The sequence below is a fragment of the Saimiri boliviensis genome, chromosome 20, assembly GCF_048565385.1.
Source record: "Saimiri boliviensis isolate mSaiBol1 chromosome 20, mSaiBol1.pri, whole genome shotgun sequence".
NCBI lineage: Eukaryota > Metazoa > Chordata > Mammalia > Primates > Cebidae > Saimiri > Saimiri boliviensis.
Genome location: NC_133468.1, coordinates 15677534 through 15704917, shown reverse-complemented (window position 1 = coordinate 15704917; position 27384 = coordinate 15677534). Strand labels below are relative to the sequence as shown.

At 40.2% G+C, this 27384-nt stretch overlaps 1 protein-coding gene across 15 annotated transcripts in view; it reads left to right on the top strand.

The window, feature by feature from the left end:
* Nucleotides 1-27384, top strand: part of TENM2 (teneurin transmembrane protein 2) — a 3817113-nt gene that overhangs the window by 3107226 nt on the left and 682503 nt on the right. For 4 of the 15 annotated variants that reach the window (XM_010346676.3, XM_039460510.2, XM_039460509.2 and 1 more), the window contains exon 1: nt 51-27377. The exons of the other annotated variants lie outside the window; for them this stretch is intronic. In XM_010346676.3, coding sequence (XP_010344978.1) covers nt 27332-27377 — 46 coding nt within the window. In that variant the 5' untranslated portion in view covers nt 51-27331. Of the gene's footprint in view, nt 1-50; nt 27378-27384 lie in introns of those variants that run through there. 15 annotated transcript variants of the gene reach the window in all.

Here is a 27384-nt window from a genome sequence, read left to right as displayed (position 1 = left end):
TTTTTTTTTGTTTTTTTTTTTTTTTTTTTTTTTTTTTTGTAGACCAGCATCTGTCTGGCAGTGGAATCTGTTTGTTTTTGAAATACAGTTTCACTCTTGTTGCCCAGACTGGAGGGTAGTGGCACAATCTCAGCTCACTGAAACCTCCACCTTCAGGGTTCAAGTGATTCTGCTGCCTCAGCCTCCTGAGTAGCTGGGATTACAAGCATGTGCTACCACGCCTGGCTAATTTTTGTATTTTTGGTAGAGGCAGGGTTTCACCATGTTGGCCAGGCTGGTCTCAAACTCCCGACCTCAGGTGATCCACCCTCCTCAGCCTCCCAAAGGGCTGGGATTATAGGCGTGAGCCACCACGCCCGGCCTTAGCAGTAGAATCTGAACTTGGCTATTTGCTCTACAGGATCCATTAAGAGCAGCAGCATATGAAGGGAAAAGTATGATTTTGGCATTGCAAGTGCTTCTCAACCACACTTTTGTTTTTGGAAATATTTTGAAATATTTATCTTAAATTTATTTCTTTTTAATCATAATGGAGATTCATGCCAAAATACAGAAACTATTATGTCTATAAATGTGGAATCATATAATAAATAGCGGAGCTGCCAAGGACTTGAAAGTTTGCATAATTTAACTTTCTCTTTACAGAGGTGGAAACAGAGGCTCAGAGAGGTCTTATGCCGGGTCCAAGGTCCCATGGCTAACTGAGTATAGACTCATAATAGCCCTTAAGACCTGAAGATGTCAAAATATGCAATGAGCTTGCTTTCTCTTTGCATATTTAATTACTTCTATTTTTCTGTTTTGTCACATGTCTGACATATTCTTCAACACTTCAATTTAAGGGACAGGGAAAAAGGTGGAGACAAGGATAGGAATAAGAACACATTGGCATCTATCAAGATAATTTACACCAAATCAGAAAGGTACATTGAATCCATCAGGGTGCTTTCTCGTAGCAATCAAGGAGTTTTCCCTTAAGTAATTATGAAACAGGTTAAAGGAATAAGAACTCTGGTCATTCATCGATTCCTGATTTTTATTCCCAGACTTATCATTCCCCGGGATGAGAGGTTTGAGAGAATAGGTACATTTGTAAAATGACTAGAATAATTTTACCCACCTCAGGGATTCAGTGAGTGTTTAATACCATAAAGGACTTTGAGATAGTCAGATGAAATGTGCTTTAGAAGGCAGACATGATTACTGGATTAGAATTTCAGAGAGTGAGAAAGGACTCTTTCGTGTTGACAGATTTTTTTTCTTATTCTTTTTGCAGTTCTATAGTGGTTTAAAATTTTTTCTCTTACCAGTTTCTTCAATTGCAGATCATGTCCTTGACTTGGTACTGCTCTCATGAGAAGGAATATGTGGTTGGTGTAAACTGTCTAGCTCTCTGTAAATTTTGTTTTCTAGTAAGCATTTTTTTTAGCATCTTTGAATACACAAGGCTAATTTTCCTCATTTCCCATAGTTGCAATGTTTGTAAAGTACAATGGAATCACCTGGGGACAGTGTTCTGTAACTCAGTATTTATTACAGGTCACAGAGACATTCATACACATGCACACATACACTTCCCCATATTGAATTGTTTGGAGACCAATTTTGTTTCATTCTACAAAGGTTTCCATAATATCATTAATCTCTCTCAGCCCTTCAAGATGGCCTGTTACCATAGTCTGTCAAAAAACAGATATAGACCATTTACTTTAAATACCTAAAAATAAAAATGCTGAATCAAATGGCTACGCATATGCACACACATGCACACACACAGGGCTCTCTAAAGTATTTTTCAGTTGTTGGAAATCTGTGTGCATTGGGTGGGGGAAGCAATGGAACTTGCAGTTTATTGAGAGTGAAATGTTTTATTGTATTAGTTGTAAAATGTTCTTTGTTATTAAAATAAGTAGTGCTAATTAATAATCCTGCAGAATTATATAGAGCAGCCTTTGAACTACAAGGATAGATTCTTAATCCTTTGTATTAATAGCAGAATTCTTCTTCTTTCTCTCTCCTCCCATCCTTTCTCTCCTGCCTCTCTTCCTTCTTTCTAGAAGTATCTATCACAGTAAGAACTGTGCTAGGAACTAGGTTTGTGGTAGTATTTCAGCTCAGCCAATCATAGCAGAGTAATCTTATGGACTCCACCCAAGAATGAATTTCAACATATCTTTGGTGTGAAAAGACTGAGGATAACACCAATCCCAAATCTATATGCATTTTTTAATTTTATGTCAAAGGCCTTTTGGTTTTTTGTTTGTTTTCTGAGATGGAGTCTCAGTCTGTTGCCAGGCTGGAGTGCAGTGGCATGATCTCGGCTCACAGCAACCTCCGCCTCCTAGGTTCAAACAATTCTCCTGCTTCAGCCTTCTGAGTAGATGGGACTACAGGCATGCGCCACCATGCCCAGATAATTTTTGTATTTTTAGTAGAGAAGGGTTTCACCTTGTTTGCCAGGATGGTCTCGATCTCTTGACCTCATGTTTCACCTGCCTTGGCCTCCCAAAGTGTTGGAATTACAGGTGTGAGCCAACATGCCTGGCCTGTAAAGGGCCGTTTTTCTCTCTTGGTGACTGCCTGTACCGTATCTAGTACACTTGAACTTTATAAGGCTTATGAAGATATCTGTGTCCTAAAAATAAAATGTACTGGCTCCAAAATGAAAATAAAATTACAAAATCCAAGTTAATTAAGTTTGATTAAATGTCTGCTCAGTAACAAACCTAACATGATATCAGCTAGTGAACTGCTATCCAAGTCAGCTGTTAGGCACTTATATATAAATCAGATATTTATACAACTCGTAACTATTAGATTTCTGTATTGGCCTAATATGGAGGAGTGGGGTTTTTCCAAAAGAAGCAGCCTAAAAGCAATGAGGACCTAAAGCATCCCTCTTCAGATGCCTTTTGTTTTCAAACAACATCTCAATAATGGCACCTGAGATTTGATGTACCCGTACGATAGATTTAAAAAAAGAACTCTACCTGTAACCACCATGGAGATGGAGGTTATTTTATCATACACAGTAACTTTGTGATGGGTTAGCTGTATTTTTTTTTTTTAGTGTGAATACATTTCCTTCTGCTTTTTCTATCAACTAAAACGTTGCTGTGAGCTAACTTTCGTTCCATTATACTTCTACGCATTCATGGACTCTTCCTTCAAAACTATTGCCAGGTGTTAGCATCTTCCCTGAGTAATTTCAGGCATTTCCTTTGAATGAAAATGGCTCACTTGGAAGGTTGTGAAAGACATATCCATGCGGAATTGAGAGGATTTTGCGTTGCGATGTGGTGAGAGGGCTTGCCAGAAATTGCCTGTTTCAGGCTGATGATGCAAAACTAGACATCTGTTAAATTAACATCTACCTAACGTTTTGCCTTCAGTCAAATGCATTTTTTAAAAAATTAAATCTCTCCCACTCTCTTCGCTTTCTTTTTTTTCCACTGTCAAAACAATCTGTCACAAGATATTTAATTTCTGTGTAATGGGTTACTTAAAGAAACCAGCATATGGTGCAGTGAATATACCTAGCTACGAGCTAGAGGCAAATGTATGTACTGCTGGTTTGCTGTACTACTGAAGCATATTGTGCCCAGCAAAGATTTTTATTACGGTGCTGGATTCCCTGAGCGCTGATTTACATTAGTGCCAGTCTCTCACAACTCTTGATCAAAAATATTAGTATAAATATTCTCGTTCCACCAAGGAGTCAGAAATTACTTTCGATTTTGGTTAAGTGGTGGCCATTTATGGCTGTAACATTACAGGGAGGGAGAAAAAGGAACCTCATTATGCAGACCTCTTTGCACATCCCTCCTGCATCCAAGAATTTGTTAATAGCAGCCAGCCGATCTGTGGTCTGTCAGTATGTTCTAGAGGAGCGGAATCTTTCACACACTGACAACACCCCGGACACCATGTGCATCCCTGCAGGCTGGAGTACTTTCTACCCAATAAATTACCTTCTTTTTTTTTTTTTTTTTTTTTTTTTTGAAATGGAGTGTTGCTCTGCCACCCAGACTGGAGCACGGTGGCATGATCTTGGCTCACTGCAACCTCCACCTCCAGAGTTCAAGCGATTCTTGTGCTTCAGCCTCCAAGTAGCTGGGGCTACAGGCATGAGCTACCACGCCCAGCTAATTTTTGTATTTTTAGTAGAGATGGGGTTTCACCATGTTGGCCAGGTTGGTCTTGAACTCCTGACCTCAGGTGATCTGCCTGCTTTGGCCTCCCAAAGTGTTGGGATTACAGGCATGAACCACCCCACCCAGCTATAACCTTCTTATATAGTACAGTTGTCTTATTGTTAGAGGAGGAGGTTCTAAAGTCACTGTCATTATAGAGATGAGAGATTAAATATAATGAGAATTACTTATGAAAATCCCTTGAGTCATCCATGAGGTGTGTGTACCTCCTGGTATAGTAATGCATGTGTATTTATATATGGTAAAGTACAAAGTGCTTATTATGTCAGAAAATAGTGCTGACTATATGTTAGACCCTTTTCTAGGCCTTGAGAATGAAGGAATGAACAAGAAATACAAGACTGCTGTTATCAGTGCCCTCACTTTCCTATAGAAAGAGACCCAGTAAATGCAGTAGCAATAAGCAACTTGTAAGCAAACCATAAGGCTACGGATTCTTTATTCATCTGCCCACTCATCTATCTGTCCATCCATCCATTCATCCCTCTGTACATCTGTCAACAGTAAGTGATAAACAAGTATATAATAAATATATGTCTTTTACACTAAGCTAATGAGCAAATCCATAAGCAAAATATAAGTTTATAGGTTATTTTATTTCTCCATAACACTTAACCAATCTCTCTATATGGAGAAACACACACATACATACACACACACAAAAAAATAAATCCATATAATATAAGTTTTGAATTATTTAATCTGTGTATGTATTTGTTTATTTCTGCCAAAGGCTGGTATCAATTTTGTGTAAGTTAAATGGTTGGACAAACCTACTCCCTTGTGTGCCTTTGAGGGGCACAGTGTTCATATGTTAATTCATTTCTATGGAATTTGAAAGGTCTCAAGATTGCTCTTTACTGGGACAGCTAACGGCCATCTCTGGGGGACTTGAATCATGAAGGCTCCCAAGCTGGGGTTAACTTCTAGGCTATTGGTAAGGGAACAGGAGGACGTGGCCGAACTCCTTCAAGTCAGGCAGGCACAGAAGTTAACAGCTCCTTGGCAATTGTTCTCAAATAGTTCATTCCCTGAACAGCTAGGTTGTGAGTTTTCTGGGGAGAAAAAGCATAATACCTGCAATAAATCACTTAAGTCTATTACTTATTAATCGAAATTCTCAAGTGCCCTAGAAAGTATCTCTAGGCCATTGTCATTGCAAAGCTATCACAAATGAATGAGCTAGGCAAGGCGGCAAAATTCTTGGTCCACTTGTACCAAATAGCCTGGAATAGCTGTGTTATTAATCAGAACTCCATAAAATCCTAAAGTTCAAGCTGAATAAATATACTCAGGTGCACATTAGGCAGAGTCAAAAGGGTGCTGTAGTCTTTTTTCAATATGTCAGAAAACTTCACTTGTCATCATTTGTTTTTTATTTAGTATTAATTTCGTACTAATTTTGAGAATGATAATTCTTTCCCATGATTTTTACCTTGATTCTCTGGAGCTGCTAATATTAATCTCATATTTGTGAAGCACTGCTTAGGAAGCCACCATATTTAGTCAAGACTAAATGCCACTGAGATTACTAAGGACCAGAGCTCATGCTCCCATCCTTCCCGCTCCCCACCCCGCCCCCAGAAAAAAAAGGGACTATATTAGCATTGTGCAGACGCTTTTGACATTGTAGTCTGGTAATGCCCATTAACACTGAGGAGTTTGCTGCTTTGGGCATGCAAGATGACTGACTTTTCTGCAAAGCCTGGTTCATAGGAAGTATTCCATAAAGATTTGTTGCACAGATGATTGAGATTTCTTCTCTTGCTGTCTCTAGGGAGATAAAAAGTAATAGGTAACTAGAGGTGTTACATTCTTAAACATCCTAATGGCATAGCCCTCATGGTTGCATGATCTTTATTCACTTGACAAATATTTAGTAAACATTTGCTAGCTGCCAGGCACTATGATAGGTGTTGGTATGCAATGGTAAGTTAAGGTTGAATGAATGAATGAATGAGACATAGTTCTTGCTCCCTGGAACAGCATTATAGTCTAGTAGAGAAACAAGACATTAATCAAATAAGCAACCAATAAAAACACAATTACAAACTGGGGAAAGTGCTTTGATAGACAGACATGATTCTAGATGACACACAGCAAAGGAAACTGACCAACCTTGATGGGATCAGAGAAGATTTCTCTAAGGAAGTGAGTCATGTGCTGAAACTAAATGTTGAAGAATAGTAAACTACCTGAGGAGCAGGGAAGACCATTGCAGACACACAAACACATGAACACTGGCTCAGTGGTGACAGGGAGCCTATGGTCCCCAAGAGCTGACAGCAGGTCAGTGTGTTAGGAACACAGGGTTGGGAGGAGGGTAGTATAAACGGGACTGGAGGGGCAGCAGGACCTAAAATTTTGATAGTACTGTGTCAATAAATAGTGCTGATTTATCAAAAGCAAACTCTGAATAGGACAGCGTAGGAAGTCATCTACTCTCACATAGTGTCCAGATCTGTGCTTAGCTCTGGGCTGGGTAACGAGACAAGGAGATGGGAACTTGGAGCTTTGTATTCATTACAAACTAGAGTGGTGGATAATGAAAGCTTTAAGAAATGTTAGGGAAATCATGGACGTCATATGTGATGAAGAAAAGGTTGGGGGCGGGGGTTGGAAAGGGCTTTCGGGATCAGCATGCCTTCTGCACAGCTGAACGGTGCCTGGCTAATTTCCCTTTCTAATGAGACCAGTACAAAATCCATCAATTTAGGCTATTCAGCTTTTAGGTAAATGGACCAAGCTGTTGGGGTAGAGGGGAAAGAGGGGTTGACATTGATGGATGGAGTTAAATACCAGAGTCCCCTCCTTCACACAGACTTTTCTAAAGCAGTATTGTGATAGAAAGACCTAGAAGATTCCAGGTGGGCCAGGCAGGCTGGACAGAGCCTAGTGTCTCCCTGAGAAGGGGAGGAGGAGGGCAAGATGGGGGGGGGTGTCTCCTGTCAGCATGGAAGGGTCCTCTTCAGGTCTCACAACATAATGGCACACGGTGAGGAGTTCCTCAAACAGGGCTTGATTCTCGTGGGAAGCGCCTGAGGGTCACTCCTATAGGCTTTCCCCTGGACAATTGAATTTTTTGTCCAGAATTCCCACCACAGCAATATCAATTTTCTCACTTATTCTGTAGTACTGCCCTCCAATTTTATGGACAACAAATTGTTATTTATCTTGACTCTAAAATAGGAATGACATTTTTCTGGACCAGAGTGATGGTTAAATTGAAGGAAGGAAGGTTACCATGCCTTGATGTAATTGTTGGCTGTATTATACTCTAAATATAAAAGATGATAACCCAGCCAGACTCCCTGGAAAGACTTGAGCATATGTGTTTTTAAAGGGAGTGATGATTATTTTCATTCGTTCTCTGACACTTGTTCTGATCAGATGCTTAGATTCAGTGACCTCATGATACAGTGTTCATCATTTAAATGAGTCCAATGGCATAGGGGATTTTGGGTTGTAGTCCTGTTATGAGGGTGGATGGAGCAGTGACAGGTATATTCAGAGCTGTGGATACTTAGCTGTGGAGAAAAGATACAATGGTCACCTTTCTAAGCGACTTTTATGTTTAATTCTCATAACAACCATAAAGCATGTGTTCTGCTATCTTTTGCACTTTGCAGCTGAGGATACTGAGGCACGGAAAGGTGAAGTAATTTGCCCAAGGTCCCTAAGCTGGTACACAGAGGAACTGGAATTCAGACCCAAGCAGTTCGACCCCAGAGCCTGTATTTAACTACTATCAATGTGACCAAGAAATAGACTGGGCCAAGAGGGTGGCAAAGATAAGAAATTCAGGAGCAGTTGTTTACTTTCAAAGGAGCTTCTCTCTTCTCCTGCTCCTCCTCCTCCTCCTCCAACCTGTTCCAATTGCTCAGAGTAGACAGATGCTGGGGGGGAGTGTGAGTAGGAAAGCAAAGAAAATCCTTATAAATTAATTTTTTTCAATTGTCAGGATTAAAAACACACATTTCCCATCAGTCATCTCTCTGGAAAGCAATGGTACCAGTTGAAGTAAACACTTTCCTTTCTGCCCAGCACACAGTCATGCATGTACGTGCACACACACACACATGCATACACACATGCGCACATGCACACGAGCACACAGACGCACACAGACATGCATACACGCGCACACACATGCATACACACATGTGTGCACACACACGCACACATGCATACACGCACACATGCATACACACATGCGCCCACATGCGCACACATGCATACACACATGTGCACACACCGCACACACATGCATACACACATGCCCACACACACGCACACACACACATGCACACACACATGCACACATGCATACACACACACACACACACACACACACACTCACACAGTTGTTTCCAGTGGGACTTGGAAAAGCTTTTGCAGCTCTCTCTACTTTCTCATGTCTACCTAATTTGGGGCTGGCTACAACAGCCAAACACATGAACAGCTTTCTGGGAGATTTCAGCAGTTTGGCCTCAAAAATAGTTTTGACGATTGAATTTTAAAAAGCCATCTGAGAAATACTGACCAACGGCACCTTTGTGTTTAACATTTGAAACTCACTGTGGCCCATGAAGTGTTACTTTTCTCTTTTTGCTCATTTATGTATTTCAAAAATTCATCCTCAATATTATATTTAACTCAAACTTGGTAGGCTCCCCCGCTGTCTGTTAAACCCTGGAAAAGCATCTTACTTATAAGTTATTGTCTTCTCCTCACTGTATTGCTTTTTGTACTGCAACATAAGAAGTCATTTTCTATCTCGTATTTGGAGATTTGGCCTTCCATTCATGGAGGGATTGCTGGTATGGAAGTCGGTAGCTTGTGTCACCTTTAAGAACGAAGGGAAAATAATATGTAAGTCAGTTGGCATGTTCTTTCCCTAAATCCCCAAGAGGCAACTCCTCCATTTTGCTACTAAAAAGAATAAATCCCTCCCTGACATGTTGGGTCTCTAACTCCTGGAATCAGTAAACACAGCCAATTCCAATCTGACTGTCGGTCATAGCAACTAAATCTGGGCCTGCTGGAGAGCTCCGAAGCCAGACAGCTCCCTCTGAATAGAGCTTGGGCCAGCCTTTTCAAATTCCATAAGGGGAATAGGAAACTTCAATGACATGATTGCAAAAAGAAGATAGAGGAGAAAGCAATCTTGCTGTTCTCATTTCAGTCTGCCACATTAGTTCTCACATCCTATGTTTGGGGAACCCCTAATGGTTAAACTTACACAAGCAGAAGGAAAATAAAATGCCCTTATTAAATTTCCTATGAACATGTTAAATATTTTCCCTTTCTCCTGTCTCCATGTCTCAGACTTTGAGTCATTTTGCCTCTCTCATCTGTTTCCAGCTCAGTTGAGTTACAGCCAATCAGATATGAGGAAAATTAGATTTTAATGGAATATTTGATTTTCATTGCTTAATTGATTTAATTGCAAGTTTCTATTTCAGACTGGTAGAAATGCAAAGATTTTCAGTCAAATGTAGAAAAGCTCTCATTTTTCTGTGTTCAACAATGACAAACTTAATAATTCAATGGTAGCCTGGATTCTAAAACTTTAGAGGAAGGCAATAATGGCGTCTTTCTGAATTGCTATTCTTAATCTATATTTCAGTTTCTCTTTCATATATATGTATATATACTTACATATATATATCTCTGTCACATCAGAATTCTGTGTGTACATTTGCTTATTCTAGTTGTGTTGATTTTGATTTTGGGGTATGAGTTTTTGTTTGTCAGAGGAAGCAATAGATGTATACTTATGTAAACCCACACTTTGTTTCCAGGGGCATTTAATGTCACAAAATATTTCCTTTTGTTGCTAGTAAGTGGAAAGAAAATTTAGAGAAATAGTTCTCTAGCCACCATAGTAGGCCAATGGGCCTTTCTGAGCTCTCTTATACCACCCTTGACAAGTAGAATTCAGTCTGTATCAATGCTTTTGATGTATACTGGCTGCCTAGGACGTTGGGGTGAGAAGAATCCCTGGGAAAATATGCAAAGCTCAGTCACCCATGGGGAGTGCAGCATGTGCCCCTCAACCCTTGGTCACACTTGTATTTTAGGTGCCTGTGTTGATCACAGCATCTGATTTTCCAAAGTGTCTTCTCATAGCAGTGGAACAGCCCTGCGTCTTTGCACAGTTTGTGAATTCCCTGAACTCTTTATAATGTCAATTAGGGATTTTACCAGAATGCACATTTCTTTATTTGAAATGTTAAGTTTTTCTTTATTGTTTGTTTTTAATCTTTATCGGCTTTGGGAAATTTCAGAGTTTTCTAATCATTTTGAGAAAAGTGTGTGTGCATATACACAAACCATTGGCATGTGAAAATTTAATTATGGATGATCCATATTTGAATTTCTTATCAAGTACCTTGTATGCTTCTTTCTGAGTTTTTTAACTTTGGACTATAATTTTAATATACAAATCTTAGCCTATTGTGCGATTACGTAATTTTCATCAACATCATTCTTACCATCATCACCATCATGATCGTCACCATGATGCCTTTTTTGTGGAGACTTTCTCTTCTACAAGGGTAGGAAAGCGAAAAAGCTAAGAGCACAACCTCTGGAGATGAATTGCCTGTTCAAATCCCAGCTCTGCCAGTGACTTACTGTGGAATTACAAGCAAGTTACTTTTACTGTCTGGCATTTATTTTCCTCATTCATAAAATGGGAATAATAACAAGGCCTAACTCACAAAGTTGTGTGACAGTTTATGAAGCAATAGTTTTAAAGTGCTTAGAAGAATATCAACCATGTAGGAAACACTTAAGAAGTGCACCGATTACTACCGAGGTTATAATATGAGCCCGATATTAGCCTGAGACTTTACATGGCTTATTTCAGTTATTTCAGTCATACCTAATGGGGGGTGATTCTGCTCTCCAGAGGATATTAGACAATGTCTAGAGACATTTTTGATTACCATCACTTGCAGGATGCTACTGGCATCTGGTGGATAGAGGCCAGGGAGGCTGCTAAACATCACACAAGGCACAGGACAGTCACCGCACGTGAGAATTATCTGGCCCAAGATGTCAATGGCCCTGAGATGGAAAAAAACCTTGATTTAATTCACAAAATAGGAAATATTTACATTATACTCATTTTACAGAAGAGAGAATCTGAACCTTGGAAAAAATATAACTTCTCATATTGCAGATTTAGTAGTTGGAACTGCTATGCAACAGGCTTTTGGAGCAGGAAGGTTTATTTTGTTTTTAAGATAACTGCATACGAGATCCTCTAAAAACTATGAAACAGAAACCTTGAGTGCTTTGTGGAAGCAGAACCATTAAGGCATGGGTTGAGGCCTGTCAGAACAGACACTGTCTGGAGTATGGTATCAAGATGTTAGAAGCTCCAGCCTGTGCTGGGCCTGACTTTGAATTTTCTGGATTCTGGGGAAGTCCATGGGGCTTGGCCACAGTGCCAGGGTGGTGGTAGACACTCCCAAGGCTGGGGTAGGCTTTGTCTTCCAATAGTCGCAGAAGGATATTTTAACATTAGCAATTGGTTTGGTCAGTCCCGAGAGTACTTCAAACACGTAATTTCAAAAATACTGTTATTAAGATGAAGCCAAATTGAAAGTATGAAAACTGAGATTGTCTAAAACCACCCCCAGGCCACAGACCGGTAGCCTTAGGAACCTGGCTGCACAGCAGGAGGTGAGTGGCAGGTGAGTGAGGGAAGCTGAGCTCCACCTCCTGTCAGATCATCATAAGCAGCATTAGATTCTCATAGGAGCACAAACCCCTAGGTTGTGTAATCCTTATGAGAATCTGATGCCTGATGATCCATCACTGTCTTCCATCAGCCCCTGATGGGACCCTCTAGTTGTAAGAAAAGAAGCTCAGGGCTCCCACTGATTCTATGCTATGATGAGTATGTAATAATAATAGAAATAAACTGCACAACAAATGTAACATGCCTGTGTCATCCCCAAACCATCCCCACCACCACCATCCCCTGCGTTCATGGCAAAATTGTATTCCATGAATCCAGACCCGGGTGCCAAAAAGGTTGGGGACTACTGGTCTAAGGAAAAAAACTGAGTACATATCAGTACAATGAATAGTAGGTACAATCCGTGGGAATAATCATAAAGGTAGACTCACGAATGGGGAACACTTTATCTCAGTTAACCCCTGAGGACAGGAGGAACAGTGTTTATCTACTCATCCCAGGGCCTGGCACATAGTGGGGACTTAATGAATGAACATGAACTTGCAATCTTACTCCAATGAACAGCCCAATCTGAATGGTGGTGATACCCATAAACTCAAATACGTACAATTCACACCTCCCACTTTATATCTGAGTAAATTATGAGCAATAATTGGTTGGTTCCACTTCTGAGCCTCTCAGCCCTTTATTAACTGTGGTCCACCTCTACATCCCAGCAAATCATTCCTCTGGTGTGTCCTCCTGTAATGTGGGTGAAGAATTAGCCAAATATGTTCCGAAAGCCAAGTGACCCAAAATTCATCCCCTTCCTTCTGACCCCCAGTCAAATCCAGATGTCACAAAACAGTTTGTGATCTGCCATGGGCTCAGTGGTCTGGGTGAAGAGGCCTCAAACATGAGTGGAGATCAGTTCCCAAACCATTGCTTTGTGAATGTTTATTATAGGACTTGATTTTGGAGTGCAGGTAAACAAATGGTAATGCAGTGTACAATCCTCAGCACCGTCATTTTAATAGTGATTTTCACAGGATTAAAACGCCTCTTTCTGTTTTTGGCCTCCAATGTGTAGCTTTTTTTCCTTGTTAAATAAACGCGTGGCCCATTGCAGCCCCACAGCCATTCATGTCTCAGTATCTATAGGGGTGGGAGGGAGCAGAAATGGAGATATTTCTTATGTATTCCATATCGTAGTATGTTGGAGAGAAAGAAGCGTTCTATTCCAAAATTGTGAAACTGCTCATGAGAATATAATATGTTTGCAGAATATAATATGTTTGCAGTGGGTAGGTGTTTCGTGCTTCAAATTAATATCTGTCCTTTAAAAATAGCAGATGTTTAGCTGTATATGTAGGTGGTTGACAAGTGCAGACACACCATCGTTGCTTCAAGTGCAGGGCTGACAGACAAGGGTGGCTCTCACGACCAAGGCAATCCCCACCCCTCCTTCTACCCCTCCCACCCTGCGGTGACGCTTCCTTGGCATCTCAGATCCTACTGCTGTGCCTCACTTCTCAAATGCACGGAAACTACACTTCCCAGCACAGTAACAGTGACCTGCTTGAAGTGAGGTCCTCAAACCAACGGCATCATCACCCAGAAGCTGGTTAGCAATCCAGAATCCCAGGCTGCAATCCACATCTACTGAATGAAACTTGCATTTTAACACCACCCCAGGTGACTCTGAGGTACATCGAAGGCTGCGGTCCCAGAGCACTCCGTCTCTAACCTCTTTAGTCTCTCTGGCTGCATTTTAGCTTATTTCTGTATTATACTTTTCATTTTGCATACAATAGTTGAGGGCGAGCATTGCCTTATTTTTTTCTTAGATCTATTTAGCATGTAGGTGACTTCCCTAACACAGTGACACTTGATTAACTCCTGAATTTCATGCAGATATTCGGACTATAACCACAGGGAGAGTGGTAGTATGTACACCAGAAAGGAAAGGGTGCCACCTGCAAGGGAGCTCTGGGTTTAGGCATATTTAACTCTTCCACTTCACAGCTGGGCAGTCTTGAGCACATTATTTATCTCCTCTAAGCCTCAGTTGCCGTAACTATAAAATGTAGATCATAATTGCTATCTGATCGGTTTGTTTTTAGGATCAAATGAGATCAAACCTATAAAGCAATTAGCCTAGTGCTAATTGGTTCAGAGAGAGTTCTCAAGAAATGTTAGCTACTATTATATTAATGATCATTTCAGCCAGTAGGTTCTGTACTATATCATAATTCCAAAAAGAACACCCCACCTCAACTTTAAAAAATTATCCTCATAGCTCCCAACTGGGGTTGATTTTCCTCCCCAGGGACACTTCTCATTGCCTGGAAGCATTAGATGGTCCTGAACTGGGGAGAAGGTGTGCTGTGGTGGGTATCTAGTGGGTAGAGTTCAGGAATGCTGCCTAACAGCCTGTGGTGCACACAACAGCCCCACAGTAAGGCATGTTCCAGCCCAAAATGTCAATCATGCCAATTGAGAAACTGCTATTATCCACAGAGGAACTGAGGTAGGCAAGATCCCCATTTTTCTTGAGGATTTAAGTACCCAGGTATGTTCATCCTCTCCGATGTTAATGTTGAGCCCTTTTGTCAGAATCCATCTACTCTGAGGCAGATCATTTTTTCTGGTACAGAATCACACACTAGAAAACCTGATGCAGCCTGATTAACCTATTAAAGGTCATAAAACAATAACAATTACATCGCACATTTCATTCTTTAATATCAAAGAGAGCTAGGTTCTTTGAAATGTAAAACATCGTAAGGGAGAGAATAGGGCCTGTAATTCCCCCAGGAGCCCAAGGTCATTGTATAAATAACACTCTGGTTCCCCTACGATTTTCACTCCGTTCTGGGATGTGCAGGAGACCATATTTGTTAGAGGGAGAGGAGAGGCCAGAGAAGACTGGACTTCCGCTGTCTGTGGCTGGGGTCAGACAGTGTAGCTGTGGTCCATGGTTCAAAATAGATGCCCCAAATGGAGCAAAATAAATCTCCTTAGAGCTGGTAGAAAAATCAAGCATAAAACTTCCATATTTTTTTTCCTTAAAAAATCAGAGATGCTGCAAGAACTCCCAAGAAGGTATTAATTTTCCAGGTACTACAAAAATAAGGGTGAGGAGGTGAGTGTTAGGCTTTATTCCTACTGTGAACAGATTAAGCAGACACCAATTTACACCTCATTGTTAAGAGTAACATTTTTTTCTGCAAGTGAGACCACATTTAAATCTTTTGTAATTAAGCTCAAGAAATTTTTTTTAATAACATTTCCCCTACCACAAATCATGAAGTAAATATTTTAAATGGGATCAAATGCTAAAATGTATACATTAGAACCTAAAAATAAAGAGACAGAGAGAGAGAGAGAGAGAGAGAGACAGCAAGCGAGCCCGCCCTAGCGTCACCTTCCAGCTTTGTCATTTGCTGGGCTGAGATACTCTCTGTCCCTGTTGGTGTTTTGGTTTTGGAAAAGGCCAGGAATGACTAAGTGAAGTAGTTAAAGAGATGGTGAGCGCGGAGGGATTCGCTCTTAAGGGCTGGCTGTGCTGGCTTCCCTGAAAGCAGGAGCCATGGCAGTGAGTTAGCGAGGGCCCCCCATCATTCAGGGGGCACCATCCATCAGCAGGAGAGTGAGGCTGCGATGGCCTCCAACTATACATCTCCTGCGTGCTTTGCTTTTTGGCAATTTTCATTTTTAGGAAAATTGGACATAGACATCTGTATATAAAGAGCTCTAACATCCTTTATTCCCCATACCCAGAAATCTAGTTGGGCAAAGAGGCGTTTTCCCCCTAACAATAGAGTTTCCATGACTGCTAGAAACAATTCAATCAAGGACTCAGATAATAAATAATTGCACAACAATAGGAGAAGGAGGTGTAGGCAAGGAGGTAAATGGATGGTTTCAGATGAGATTTGCACAGAGATTGAGTAGGTTAGGTGAAGTCATCCCGGGTCACGCCTGTTCTATACTAACTAAGGTAAATTATTGTCCACACACCTATGCTGCAAGCTGGAGGCCATGCTGCCAGACCAGACTGTGCCTTTGTAGCATGGACCCTTTCTCCTGAGAGGAGCTCACAACGGGAGGTATTCAAACGGAAGCCTGTGATTGGTGCTTGGCCAACATTGTGATCGGTCAAATAGAAAATGGTGGCAAGCCTACCACGTGTGATCTACATGTTTATGGAGCCTAAATGCCAGTGTGTCACATCCTGGGCACATGCCCAGGTACTGTAGCAGTGTTGACTCAGTGTGCATTCTCAACTCTGGTGTCAGCATGGAAAGACCAAGCCTCAAATATATTTGGCTTTATTTTTAGGCTTTTCCTGAAAAAGGTACAAGCACATCACAAACTTTGTCTTCCAAAAAAAGATCAGATTTACCCTTTGTAGGCATCTTTCTGCCAGTGGCCACTTGCCTTTTAAATTCAAGCAGCCATGGCTGGGCGCGGTGGCTCACACCTGTAATCCCAGCACTTTGGGAGGCCGAGGTGGGTGGATCACAAGGTCAAGAGATTGAGACCATCCTAGTCAACATGGTGAAATCCCTTCTCTACAAAAAATACAAAACATTAGCTGGCCATGGTGGCAGGTGCCTGTAATCCCAGCTACTCAGGAGGCTGAGGCAGGAGAATTGCCTGAATCCAGGAGGCGAAGGTTGCGGTGAGCCGAGATCGCACCATTGCACTCCAGCCTGCGTAACAAGAGCAAAACGTCGTCTCAAAAATAAATAAATAAATAAATAAATTCAAGCAGGCTTGGAGAGTCTCGTTTTCTTCCCTTGGGTTCCTCTTAGCCTTTCCAGGGTAACTATCCTGGTGAGGAGTCACCTCTCTTTGCTTTTGATTGTGGTTCTCACTACCTGTGAAAAGACCCTCTGATGAAATACTTCCCAAAGAACCTTCTTGACCTTCTCTTCTCCTTGACCACAAGGCTACCTCTCCCTTCTGCCAAGTGGTGTCTCGTAAAATTTGTAAGTTTCACCAACTGTGTTTTCACAGAATCTATCCAATCTTAGTGTTGCCATTAAATATAGAACCCAATCTGTAGCCCTGAGCACCCTGACCAGAAGGATTAATTTTATAATTTAGCAAATACAGGCATGCACCACATAACAACATTTCAGTCAAGGACAGACCTCATATACAACAGTGGTCCCATAAGATTATAATGGAACTGCCCTATATAGGTGTACCAGTTTTTATCTTTTATACAGTATTTTTACTGTACTTACTCTATGTTTAGACATGTTGAGATACTAAAATACTTACCATTGTGTTACAATTGCCTACATTATTTAGGACAGTAACATGCTGGACCAGTTTGAAGCCCAGGAGCAAGAGTCTATGCCATACAGCCAAGTGTTCTCCATACCCGGGAATCGAGTTGGGTTTATCATCTAGCTTTGTGTCAGTGCATGCTATGATGTTTGCACAATGACAACATCTCTGAAGAATGCATGTCTCAGAATGTGTCCGCATGGCTAACTGGTGCATAACTGTACTTACTAAGTCGATCCTACGTACGTGTCATCGTTCTAAATGTGGGAATCAGAAAGACAACTTCTTACTTTGAAGCTTACATTCTGAGATAACAAGTCAGACAGTGATTTAGAGGTCTTAAGTGCAATGGAGAGGAAGCAGAAAGAGGGGATGGGGAATTGGGGGCAAGGAGATGATGCAGTTTCATCAGGGCAGGCTTTGCAGAAAAAAATGATTTTGAAGGAAACACCCAAATAGGGTGTGAGAGTAATCCATGTTCATGAAGAGGAACCTCTGAGGTAGAGGCCTGTGCAGCTGAAAAGAGGAAAGTGAGGGAGAGATTAGTGGAGTTGACATCAGATAAACTGGGGGAATGGCCGAGCATGTCGAATCTTTAGAAAGCCAAGTATTTAGAAATACTGGGGCTCCTCTGAGATAAGGAGCTCTTAGATGGCTTTGAGGAGAAGTAAGATTATCTGGCTTACACTGTAAAAAGAATCATCCTGATTAGCAGAGTTGGAAATTGTCAGCAGGGGAGGTATCAGTCATTTATTACTAGATAACAAATACAGCATAACTTGGCAGATTTAAACCAGAGGAAATTATTGTTTCTCACATTCTGGTGTGTCCACCAGGCAGTTCTTTTGTGGGACTTGCATGTATTTACTTGTACAGTTTCATCCAGCTGGTGGGTTACATGGGGGCTGGACTCCGTGAAATGTTTGAGCCCTTCCCTTCATTTGGTTTTTCATCTGCTAGCCTTTTCATGGCTATGGCATTCTTCCTGATGCTCAAGAACTTCTTGTGCCTTTGCTTGTATCATGGTTTTCCATGGCCCATTGGCCAAAGCAAGCCATGGCCAATCCCAGAGTCAGTATGAGAAAGAACTATGCAAGACTGTGAATACATGCATGTAAGATACATTAGGAGTCCCCAGCGTAAGGAACTGCCACAGGGGCGTAAAGTAGAAATCGTGGAAAGCAATTGGGAGGCTCTACAATATCCAGAAAAGAAATGATGATAGATTACAACAGAGCTAACAATAAAATAAATAAAAAAAAAACTAACAATAAAAGTTTTAAGAAGTGCCCAAATTCTAAATATGTTTTATAGGATGACCTTATTTTTATTGTCTCAAGTCACTAGGACAAGGCTACTAAGCTTCCAGGGATGGGTGATGGTCTTATTATGCATGAGATGATGTCATAATAAAGTAAATGGGGTCAGGGACAGGTTTCTTTTATTGCCAATAATTATTCAACGAGTTTTCTGAACAATTGTAAACTTAGCAATTCACTTAGTGTTGTGACTACACAGCACCCTGTCAATATCATCATCAGCTAATATTTATTGAGCACCCTCTGAGTACATGGTGGTGTACTCACAGCAACAAGAGGTGAACAGTATTAATTCTTTCAGTCAGTGCAGCTTTATTGAGTGGTTTATTATATCACTCTATTAATTGGTGCCCCAGCAGCTTCCAAAACAGCGTTTAGCCTCCAGAATGCAATTCCTTTTTCTCTTGCAGTAGATTTAACTTTGGTAGAATTTAACTGCACAAAGAAATGATAGGGGTATCGGCCTTTATGGTAATGCCTTTTTATTTATCTTATTATCAGAAACTGGGAGATACTGGTCCCATTTCATAGACGGAGAAGTTGAGGTAGGTAGCGGTGAAGTGATTTAGCTAATGCCATGTGCTGAGACGGTGACAGATCAGGGATTGAAATGCAGTCAGTTTATCTATTGCACTATACTGCCTCTCAGTGGCGTATGTTATTCCCATTTTCCTCTCACACTAGTATATGGTCATGAAAACACACCCAAAAAGATTTAACGGTGTCTATACTCTTTAAGGCAGTGTATGGCACTTTTCTTTGACATCTGCACAGCCTAATCACTGGAAAAGTGGCTTGTCTGTTGTTGTTTAAGCCCCTTATTATAGGGGATTTGTCAGCTGTTAAAATCACCACTTTTTTTGTGTTAAATTCTCATCAGAAAGATGTGGTTACTTTTATAGTATATCTAGAGATTTAGGAACTAGCTCATAAAATAAATGATCTCATTGAGATCCCTACTTTCATTTTGTTCTGGAAACAGCTATTCAATGGTGATTGTTTTGGTTGATCATTCTTTTTGAGAGAGTTCTATCTTGTTTTAAATGAAAGAGTTAAATATGGGAGCTAAAAAAATCCTGTGAGTGGAAGGGAGCAGTTTAAATCCAGAATTTATTTGCAAATCTTGAAAGTAGCACCATTAAATGTCACGTACTCTGAGATGCACTAGAGTGTACACCCTCCAGAATGTCTGTTTGTTGTAACTCCATCGCATTACATATTTTAGTGCATATCTCTTCCTAGCAGCTTCCAGAGCTTTTCAGATATTCAGCATCAGAAATTGCACTGTTTTATCCTGGATTTTACAAATAGCAACCAGATTATTGTAAAACAGAACTATCTGATAAGTAAGGTTGTGAATTGCTTTTGTGATTGTCATGGGTAAGAGTATTGAAAAAACTCGCAAACAGTGCAGCACACTGGTTCCTGTAAAAATAAAACCTGTAGCAGCGAATGCGTTTTTCTGATGAATACGTTCAAGGCTGTGATCATTGTGAAACTTCTGGTTGGATGCTTTCAAATGTTCCATATTGAAAAACATCAGTAACAAGAACCAAATAGTCCACCAAAGCCTGCATTCAGCTCAATGGAGAGGAACGTAAATTCTTAGTTTCATTGAGGCCAAATCTATTCGGTCCACCATGGGAAGCAGAGATTTGAGGTTCTCTCTTGATTTCTTTCCATTTTTACTTTATGATAAGGTGACTCCACTACTTTGGTTTTCACTTAAGTGGTTGTTCCAATTACTATGCAAAACAGACAAGACAGACTTCTGTTCAGCAGACAAAAACCAAAATGCCAGAACATGGTAATTAATGTTAGCAATTTTATAAGTAAAATAATTTGTTTTAATTGGCGAAGTAAGATCTGATATAATTATTGTAGCCAATAAACTAATTTCAGAAAACTATATCGCAAACCTTTAATCACATTATATACTCACTGCAATTTTGGAAACGGATATATAAATGGACCTGAATTATCTCCTCTTTACAAACAAGAAAAGATACATTAGGGCTTTTTTGAAACTTCAAAAGTTATGTTATTTTCTTATTTTGGATTTTTTTTTTCTTTTTGGAAAAAAATATGTAGGCAATTTCAGGAGCATGAATCTCTAGTGAATCCAGACAGAAGCATTATGAGGGTGAAAATCTTTCCTAAGAAACCTCCTTTCGTCCAAGGTAAAAGGCTTTTTAAGATGAGGTTTCTTCCATAATGTTCTTCCCTATCATATTCACCCTAAGGAAAAACAAACCTCCTAGAAGAGATAGATGTATAGTTGGGCTTGCAATGACCCCATAGAAGAGACCCTATAGAATTGAGAACTCTCCCTCTCTGACGATTAGCTGCCCATGGGTCAACACAAGCTGACTTCCAACTAATGTATAAATGATTAGGAGAAAACGATGTTCTTCCAGAGAGCAGTTGTTGATTCTTCCTACCACAAGAATCTCAATTTGTTGGAATGAGCTGATTTTGACACCAACTTGAAGACTAGTTGAGGCACAGCATGTGTACACACAAAATACATGCCAAAGTAAATACATAAATGACCTTTCATACCACCTCAGGGTAAAACAGCAACAAAAAACTGTATGCACTTTCGCACTATACTCACTGTATTTTAACAACAGTTTTTAAAAGGCCAAGGACTGTATTATAAGCTCTTTCATATAATTTCTGAATGACAGAATTCCCTGCCCATCAGAACTGCATGCCCACCAAATCAACATGTCTTTTTAAATAAGCACATTCTAGGTACAATGTAGTGCTCAAAGGAATAACAACGTATATTATTCAAAAAAGATACTTTGTTCATGTAACCTTCAGTATACTTAAAATCTATGCGATGAAGTAAGATATGAATCGAATAAAAATGACCTAGTAATATTAGAAGAAAATAGTTCACCAAAAGCCTGAGATATCCAGAGGCAGGACAAGCTTAATTGGAAAATTATATGTATTAAAATGTTGTGAGCAATGGGTGCTTAGAAATGAGAGAAAGAGCATTTACTATGAGCTAACATCATGTCGGAGAAATATTTTTGGATGGAGAAATATCTTACATTGAACAAAGGATAGCATACGTTGAACAAATCATTCCATGCACAAGGAAAACATAGAGAGAAAAATAGCAGGGTACAAACTGTGTTTGGAGGTATATGGACCAGATTTTAAAACATTGCCAGAAATAGATGAATATAGGCAACATGGAATGGCTCATTCATTAATCAGACCTATACATACCGAACGCTCATCATGTGTTGGCACCGGTCGAAGTACTAGGAATATAGCAGTGAAAAGCCACAACAGCGTCCATAAAAATACCCTGACTTCATGAAGTTTATGCAAATACTTCAAGACAGTAAGTGTGTGACACCATCGATTATCCTAATACGGGGAGCACAGGCAGTTCCTCATCTTAGTTGTATTGGTTTTCATTTGCGCACAGACAGGCAGAGACTATGATGTGTGTGCGTGTAGATATAAATGTATATTTCAAATAAAAGCATTTATTCCACTTGTTGAAAATTCAACAGTCTCGTTCATTATCATGTACACAGAAAAACATCATATTGGAATTTTTTATGTTGTTCCAGATTGTTCTAGTATTATATAGATTTAGCCAGAGAGAAAATTAAAGAGAACATAATTATTGCATTTACTTAAAAAGAAAGAATTAAAGGTGATTAAATGCTGTGGATATTTGTGTGGTTATTTCTGTCTTTCTGTGTAACCTTAAACAGATGACTTTCAGCTAATAACTTTTCCCTTTACATGCATGGAATGGGTGGCCTGAGGGGCCCATCTTCAAGCAGAATGTAAATGCCAAGTATGAGGAGCCAAATCAATGAGTATCACCTTCCTACAGCTTTTTTCTTTTTATCACCTTCCTACTTCATTAGTTTCTATCTGTACAGCCATAGATACATCATTTATATGTAATGTTTGTCTTTTCTATTATTTTGTATAATTTTGATGGTTTTCATAGGAAACATGATGAAATCATTTCCTCCAAAAAACAGTGTCTCTGAATTTAAATGTGGTTAAAAATTTTAATCTCCGTGAGCATAGATGATCAAACAGTCAACAAATATTTATTGAGTAAGCAAGCTACTTTGTTTACAGATTTGTGGGAGGCACTAAAGGTGCAGAGTATTTAAAACATGAATATTGTTCTCATTTAACTTATAATATATATGGAAGAATGGGGCACAAACCTGAAAAGCCAAGTAATAATGAAACAATATGGCATAAGCTAAGTCTCAATGCCTGACACGGATAAAAATAACTAGAAGGTAGAAAGACAAGGGTTAATATCCTGGCCTTGTCATTTGCTCCTCGTGTGATGTCTGGTAAGTTAATTTTGCTAAATCTCAGTTTTGTCTTCTATAAAGACATTTGGTGAGTTGCTGCGAGGTTGGAAATTAGAGGCAATGATAAGTCCCTGTCATTTAAGAAGCATTCCCATTACGATGAACTATTTCATTACTGTGTAGGTGTTAGCTATATACTAGCTATTATGCTAATCACTTTATATGTGTTCGCTACTAAGTTCTCACAATATTTTACAAATCAGGGGAGCAGGGTTTAGAGAGTAAAGGAATTTGACCCATGTTCCACAATTAGGAAACAAATTTCAGGGTGGGGATTTGTACCTAGTACTAACCCCAAGCCAAGCTCCTAATTATGATACATCCCAGAGCACTGCGATAGCTATGGAAATTAGCACCATTTCAGCACTGCAAACCAGGAAGGTCAAGGATAACCTTGTGTAGGACATGTAACCTGTCCTGGTCTCTGATAAAATGATTGGAATTAAATAGGTTGATATGAAGGAGAAGAGGACATCCTAAAGAGAATGAATAATGTACTTGAGGCTCTGAAAGGGATGCATATGCATCAGGCTGGGTGTACAGTAAGCTCTTGAGCAGTAGGGGTAGAACCAGTGTTTACATAGATAGGTTGGTGTCAAACCGCAGAGGCGATTGAATATGAGGCAAACAAATCTGCACTTTATTCCCTAAGGAATTGTGAACCTCAGATGATTCGCAAGCCGATACATAAGATGATGAAATAAAACAGACTTTCAATTGACCAATCAATAACTATTGGGAATGGATGTCATTCAGAGTGGCATTTTAAGAAGGTTATTCTGGCTTGAGAAGGATGAATTGGAGACAAAAAAAAAAAAAAAACAACCTTTTAAAATGGCTGTTTTCAGTAGCTGTGTCACGACAGTTGGGAGAAGTGTCACAATGAACAAGATGGTAATATTAAAGTATTAGTTTGCCAGATTAGCTGGTTTATACATTAGGGCAGACTCAAGGTCGTACATAGAATAATGTCATTCTCCTTCACTCAGATTCCAAGTGCATTCCTGAGAAGGGGAAAGGCGATATTATTATCTCTGGTGCAGTCCTTGCCAGAACCCTAGGAATGCCCCCTGGAATGGATGCTGCATTTCACCACCCTCTCTGTGTTTCAGCACTGGAAAAAAAAAAAAAAGCCTAAAGAAGTGCTGCATTAAAAATTACTGCAACAGTCCAGGCAAAAGTACACAAATCAAGAAGTATCAGAGGTCTGGAAACAGTAACTTGAAGAGATATGGGGATGGTATTTAAGTTATTGGTAATTGAATGATTGTGGCAGTGGGGGTGGGTGGAGGTAGGGGGAAGAACTGAGCCCTAAATGGCTCAAAGGATTTTCCATTTTTATACTGGTGAGATTTGGAGAGAGGGCTTGCTTTGAGGGTGAGTTCTTGAGTTGGGTTGTAGAACTCATTGTTTTAAGCATCTTATCCAAGTGGAAAAACCCAGAGGGGAGTTTGAAGAAGTGGAGCTTGTAAAGAAGGTCAGAGTGGAAAGGAGTCTTTATGAGTCATCCATTTTGAGGTGATGAAATATTGCCCATGTTATCCATTTTTAAAACTTTAAAAAGCTGTTGATTGGGTTTCCTAACAATAGAAGTTAACATTTATGAATGTATTTGCTGTGTGTTGGGAGCAGAACTCACTGCTGCACAGGCATTATTTATTCTTAATGACAACCCATGAGGCAGGCAGCCTTCCACCCATCTTAAGACGAGGACACAGCCCCATAGTGTGGCCAGCTAACTCAGTCAAGGTCACACAGCAGCTAGGTAGTGGAGCTGGGATTCAATCCTAGGCAGGGTAACCTGGTTCCAAAAACTGAGCACTTAATTACCGTATCATAGGCTGCAATACAATCATGTGAATATAAAGCTCTCCCACAAAGAAATAAGTTATGTAAAAGTCACATTGCAGTAAGAAATATTAATATAACTTGGTCACCCCAGTATAATCAGCTAGTCCCCCACCCCAGTCAAGATATCTTACATCTTGATATGATATATATCCACTCCACTACAAATAGTATCCACTCAGGGTACCCACCTCCTCACTAAGAAGGCGGTAAAAATAAGCAGCAACACTGATAGCCATTTATAGCTTTAAAAAAATCTCTCTTTTGGTCTGTCTTGATTTCTTTTTGTCTTTCACTGACGATGCTTTGCCGATCCTGTTCAATAAACCTTGGGCCCCCTCCCCTGTTTTTATTGCGCTGAAATAGTTGCATCCTTGTATCCTTATTTTTATTGGCAGAAAATTCTCAGTCCACTTATTCCCTTGTATAAAGTAAATTTTAACAATAGAACCTGTATCAATAATGCCATTTAAAGGAGGCTGCTACCAATACACTCTGCAAAATGTCTGCAGAGAATTCCGGATTTACCAGTCACCACTTCCCTCCCTGCTAGCTGGGCCTTGCAGCTTCCTTTCCCTTCTACATCTGAGCACTCTGTGTTCTCTGGCCAGCTGCCTTCTGTTCAGCCCCTGTGTGTTCTCCATTCTCTGCTCTGCCTTAATGATAAGTAGAGTTTCATCCTGAGCACATTGGGGTGGAGGTGGGGATTATTTCTTTATTTGGGTCCAAGGGAAAAACATACCCTCCTATTGGCAAACCATGGAAAGTATGACACTTTGAGTGTAACAAGATTAAGCAATCCCTCTTTGGGTACAGCAGTGTGGCCAGTGTGGGGGAAGAGAGTGTTATTCTTCTTGGACCAATTCTCCTTCTATATCTGGTGGCTTGCATAGGAGTTCCAAATTACAAGATGCCTAGGGTCCAAAGATACGTTATTGGGACGTAAGAAAGTTGCAATGAAATGGTTGTGTATTTTGGTTTTTCTATTTTTTATGTTTCTAAAATGATATTTTTTATAAGGAGGGCACATAGAATTTACTTTCAGATATTGGAATTGATTAATTTCAAAGAGATGGTCAGTCAAAAGCTTGGGCATCTCCTCTTCCTGTTCACTTACTACTGCTTTAGCTCAGCTTGCCATGAAAGGCAAGCAGTCATTTTCACCAATAACTTATACCAAATACTTGACCTTGGAACCAGCAATTTACATTCTTATAAAAGAGGTCACTTAGGGAATTTAACTGTGTAATCCAAGCCCTCATGTGGCAAGAGTTGAGTAGAAATGGAACAAAGCTGGCGACACACCATTTGAAACAATTTGAATTGGGAAATCATCTCTTTTCGACTTTGTGTTAAAAATGGAACCTACTTTTAAAATGGTACAGGAAGGGAGAAGGATGCAGCAAAAGTCTGTAGCAATAGTGACTCAAAAACTCTGTTCCAGGACTCACGAAAGCAATCCTGTTGTCACATTTGGAGGGAAACCAGAAAGAATTTAGGGTTTTCACTTTCCTAATAGCTTCCTTCCCAGTACCTTTCCTTCAGACACCATGCCTTCCATTTTGCCTTTATTAATGAAAACTAATGGAGAGAAACACCTTGGAAGCTTGAACTAGGAAACACAGGTTTTGCAAGTGCTAATATTTTGGTGTGGGCTCTTTTTTCTTTTCTTTAAGACAATGATGAAGACCTCGAAGCATTTGTTTCTTCCTTTGTTTACCCATGGCAGTTTGTCAGCAGTTATGATAAGTAGAGTTCCATCTGCCAGTAAAACTACATTGCAAATTGCCGTAGAAATTAGCAGCTTTCATTTTTGCCTACATAAATAAATATGCGAAATAAATTGCACATAAACGCATCCTAAAAAATCACAGGTACACCACACAGTTAAATGCCAATCAGACAAAACCAGGGACACACTGCGATTATCTCAGTTTTCAAACCTGGAAGATACACGAATGTGTTTCTAAATGAGAGAGGCAGTGTATCATGCTCACTGAGATAAAAACAGAAGCTGCCAGACACTGCACTGTGGCTTTATTCTGAGAATCCTTTGCCTGAAACCCGCTCTATCTTTTCTTGATGTTCTCTGTCTCTCTCTCTCTCTCTCCCTCTCTCTCTGTCTGCTTCTATCCCTCTCTCCTCGCTGCCTTTCCCTCGCTCATTGTTCTCTCTCTCCTCCTGCCTTTGATGCACATACGTTGTCACAATTCATTGACTCTCCTCTCTTCTCTGTTCTTACACTCAAGCCTAGCGGTGCTTTCGCCAGGCAGCAGCAGCCTCTCCTGCGAGTTTTAGGCATGTGTGCAGCTCAGTTTGATCGAGCGTTCCTTTTCTGCCTTTTCACTCTTACAAAAGATTAAAAGGTGGCGTCACATTGCTCCCCTGTTCCTTCCCGCAGGAGGGACTTAAAAGGGACAACAAAAACTAATCACTTTCAATAAGCATTTTCTTGCTGGAAAAAAAAAAAAAAAAAAAAAAAGAAGAAGAAGAAGAAGAAGAAGGGAAAAAAAAGGCGGGGGGGTGGACTTAGCAGTGTAATTTGAGACCGGTGGTGAGGATTGGAGCGAGCTAGAGATGCTGCACGCTGCTAACAAGGGAAGGAAGCCTTCAGCTGAGGCAGGTAAGCG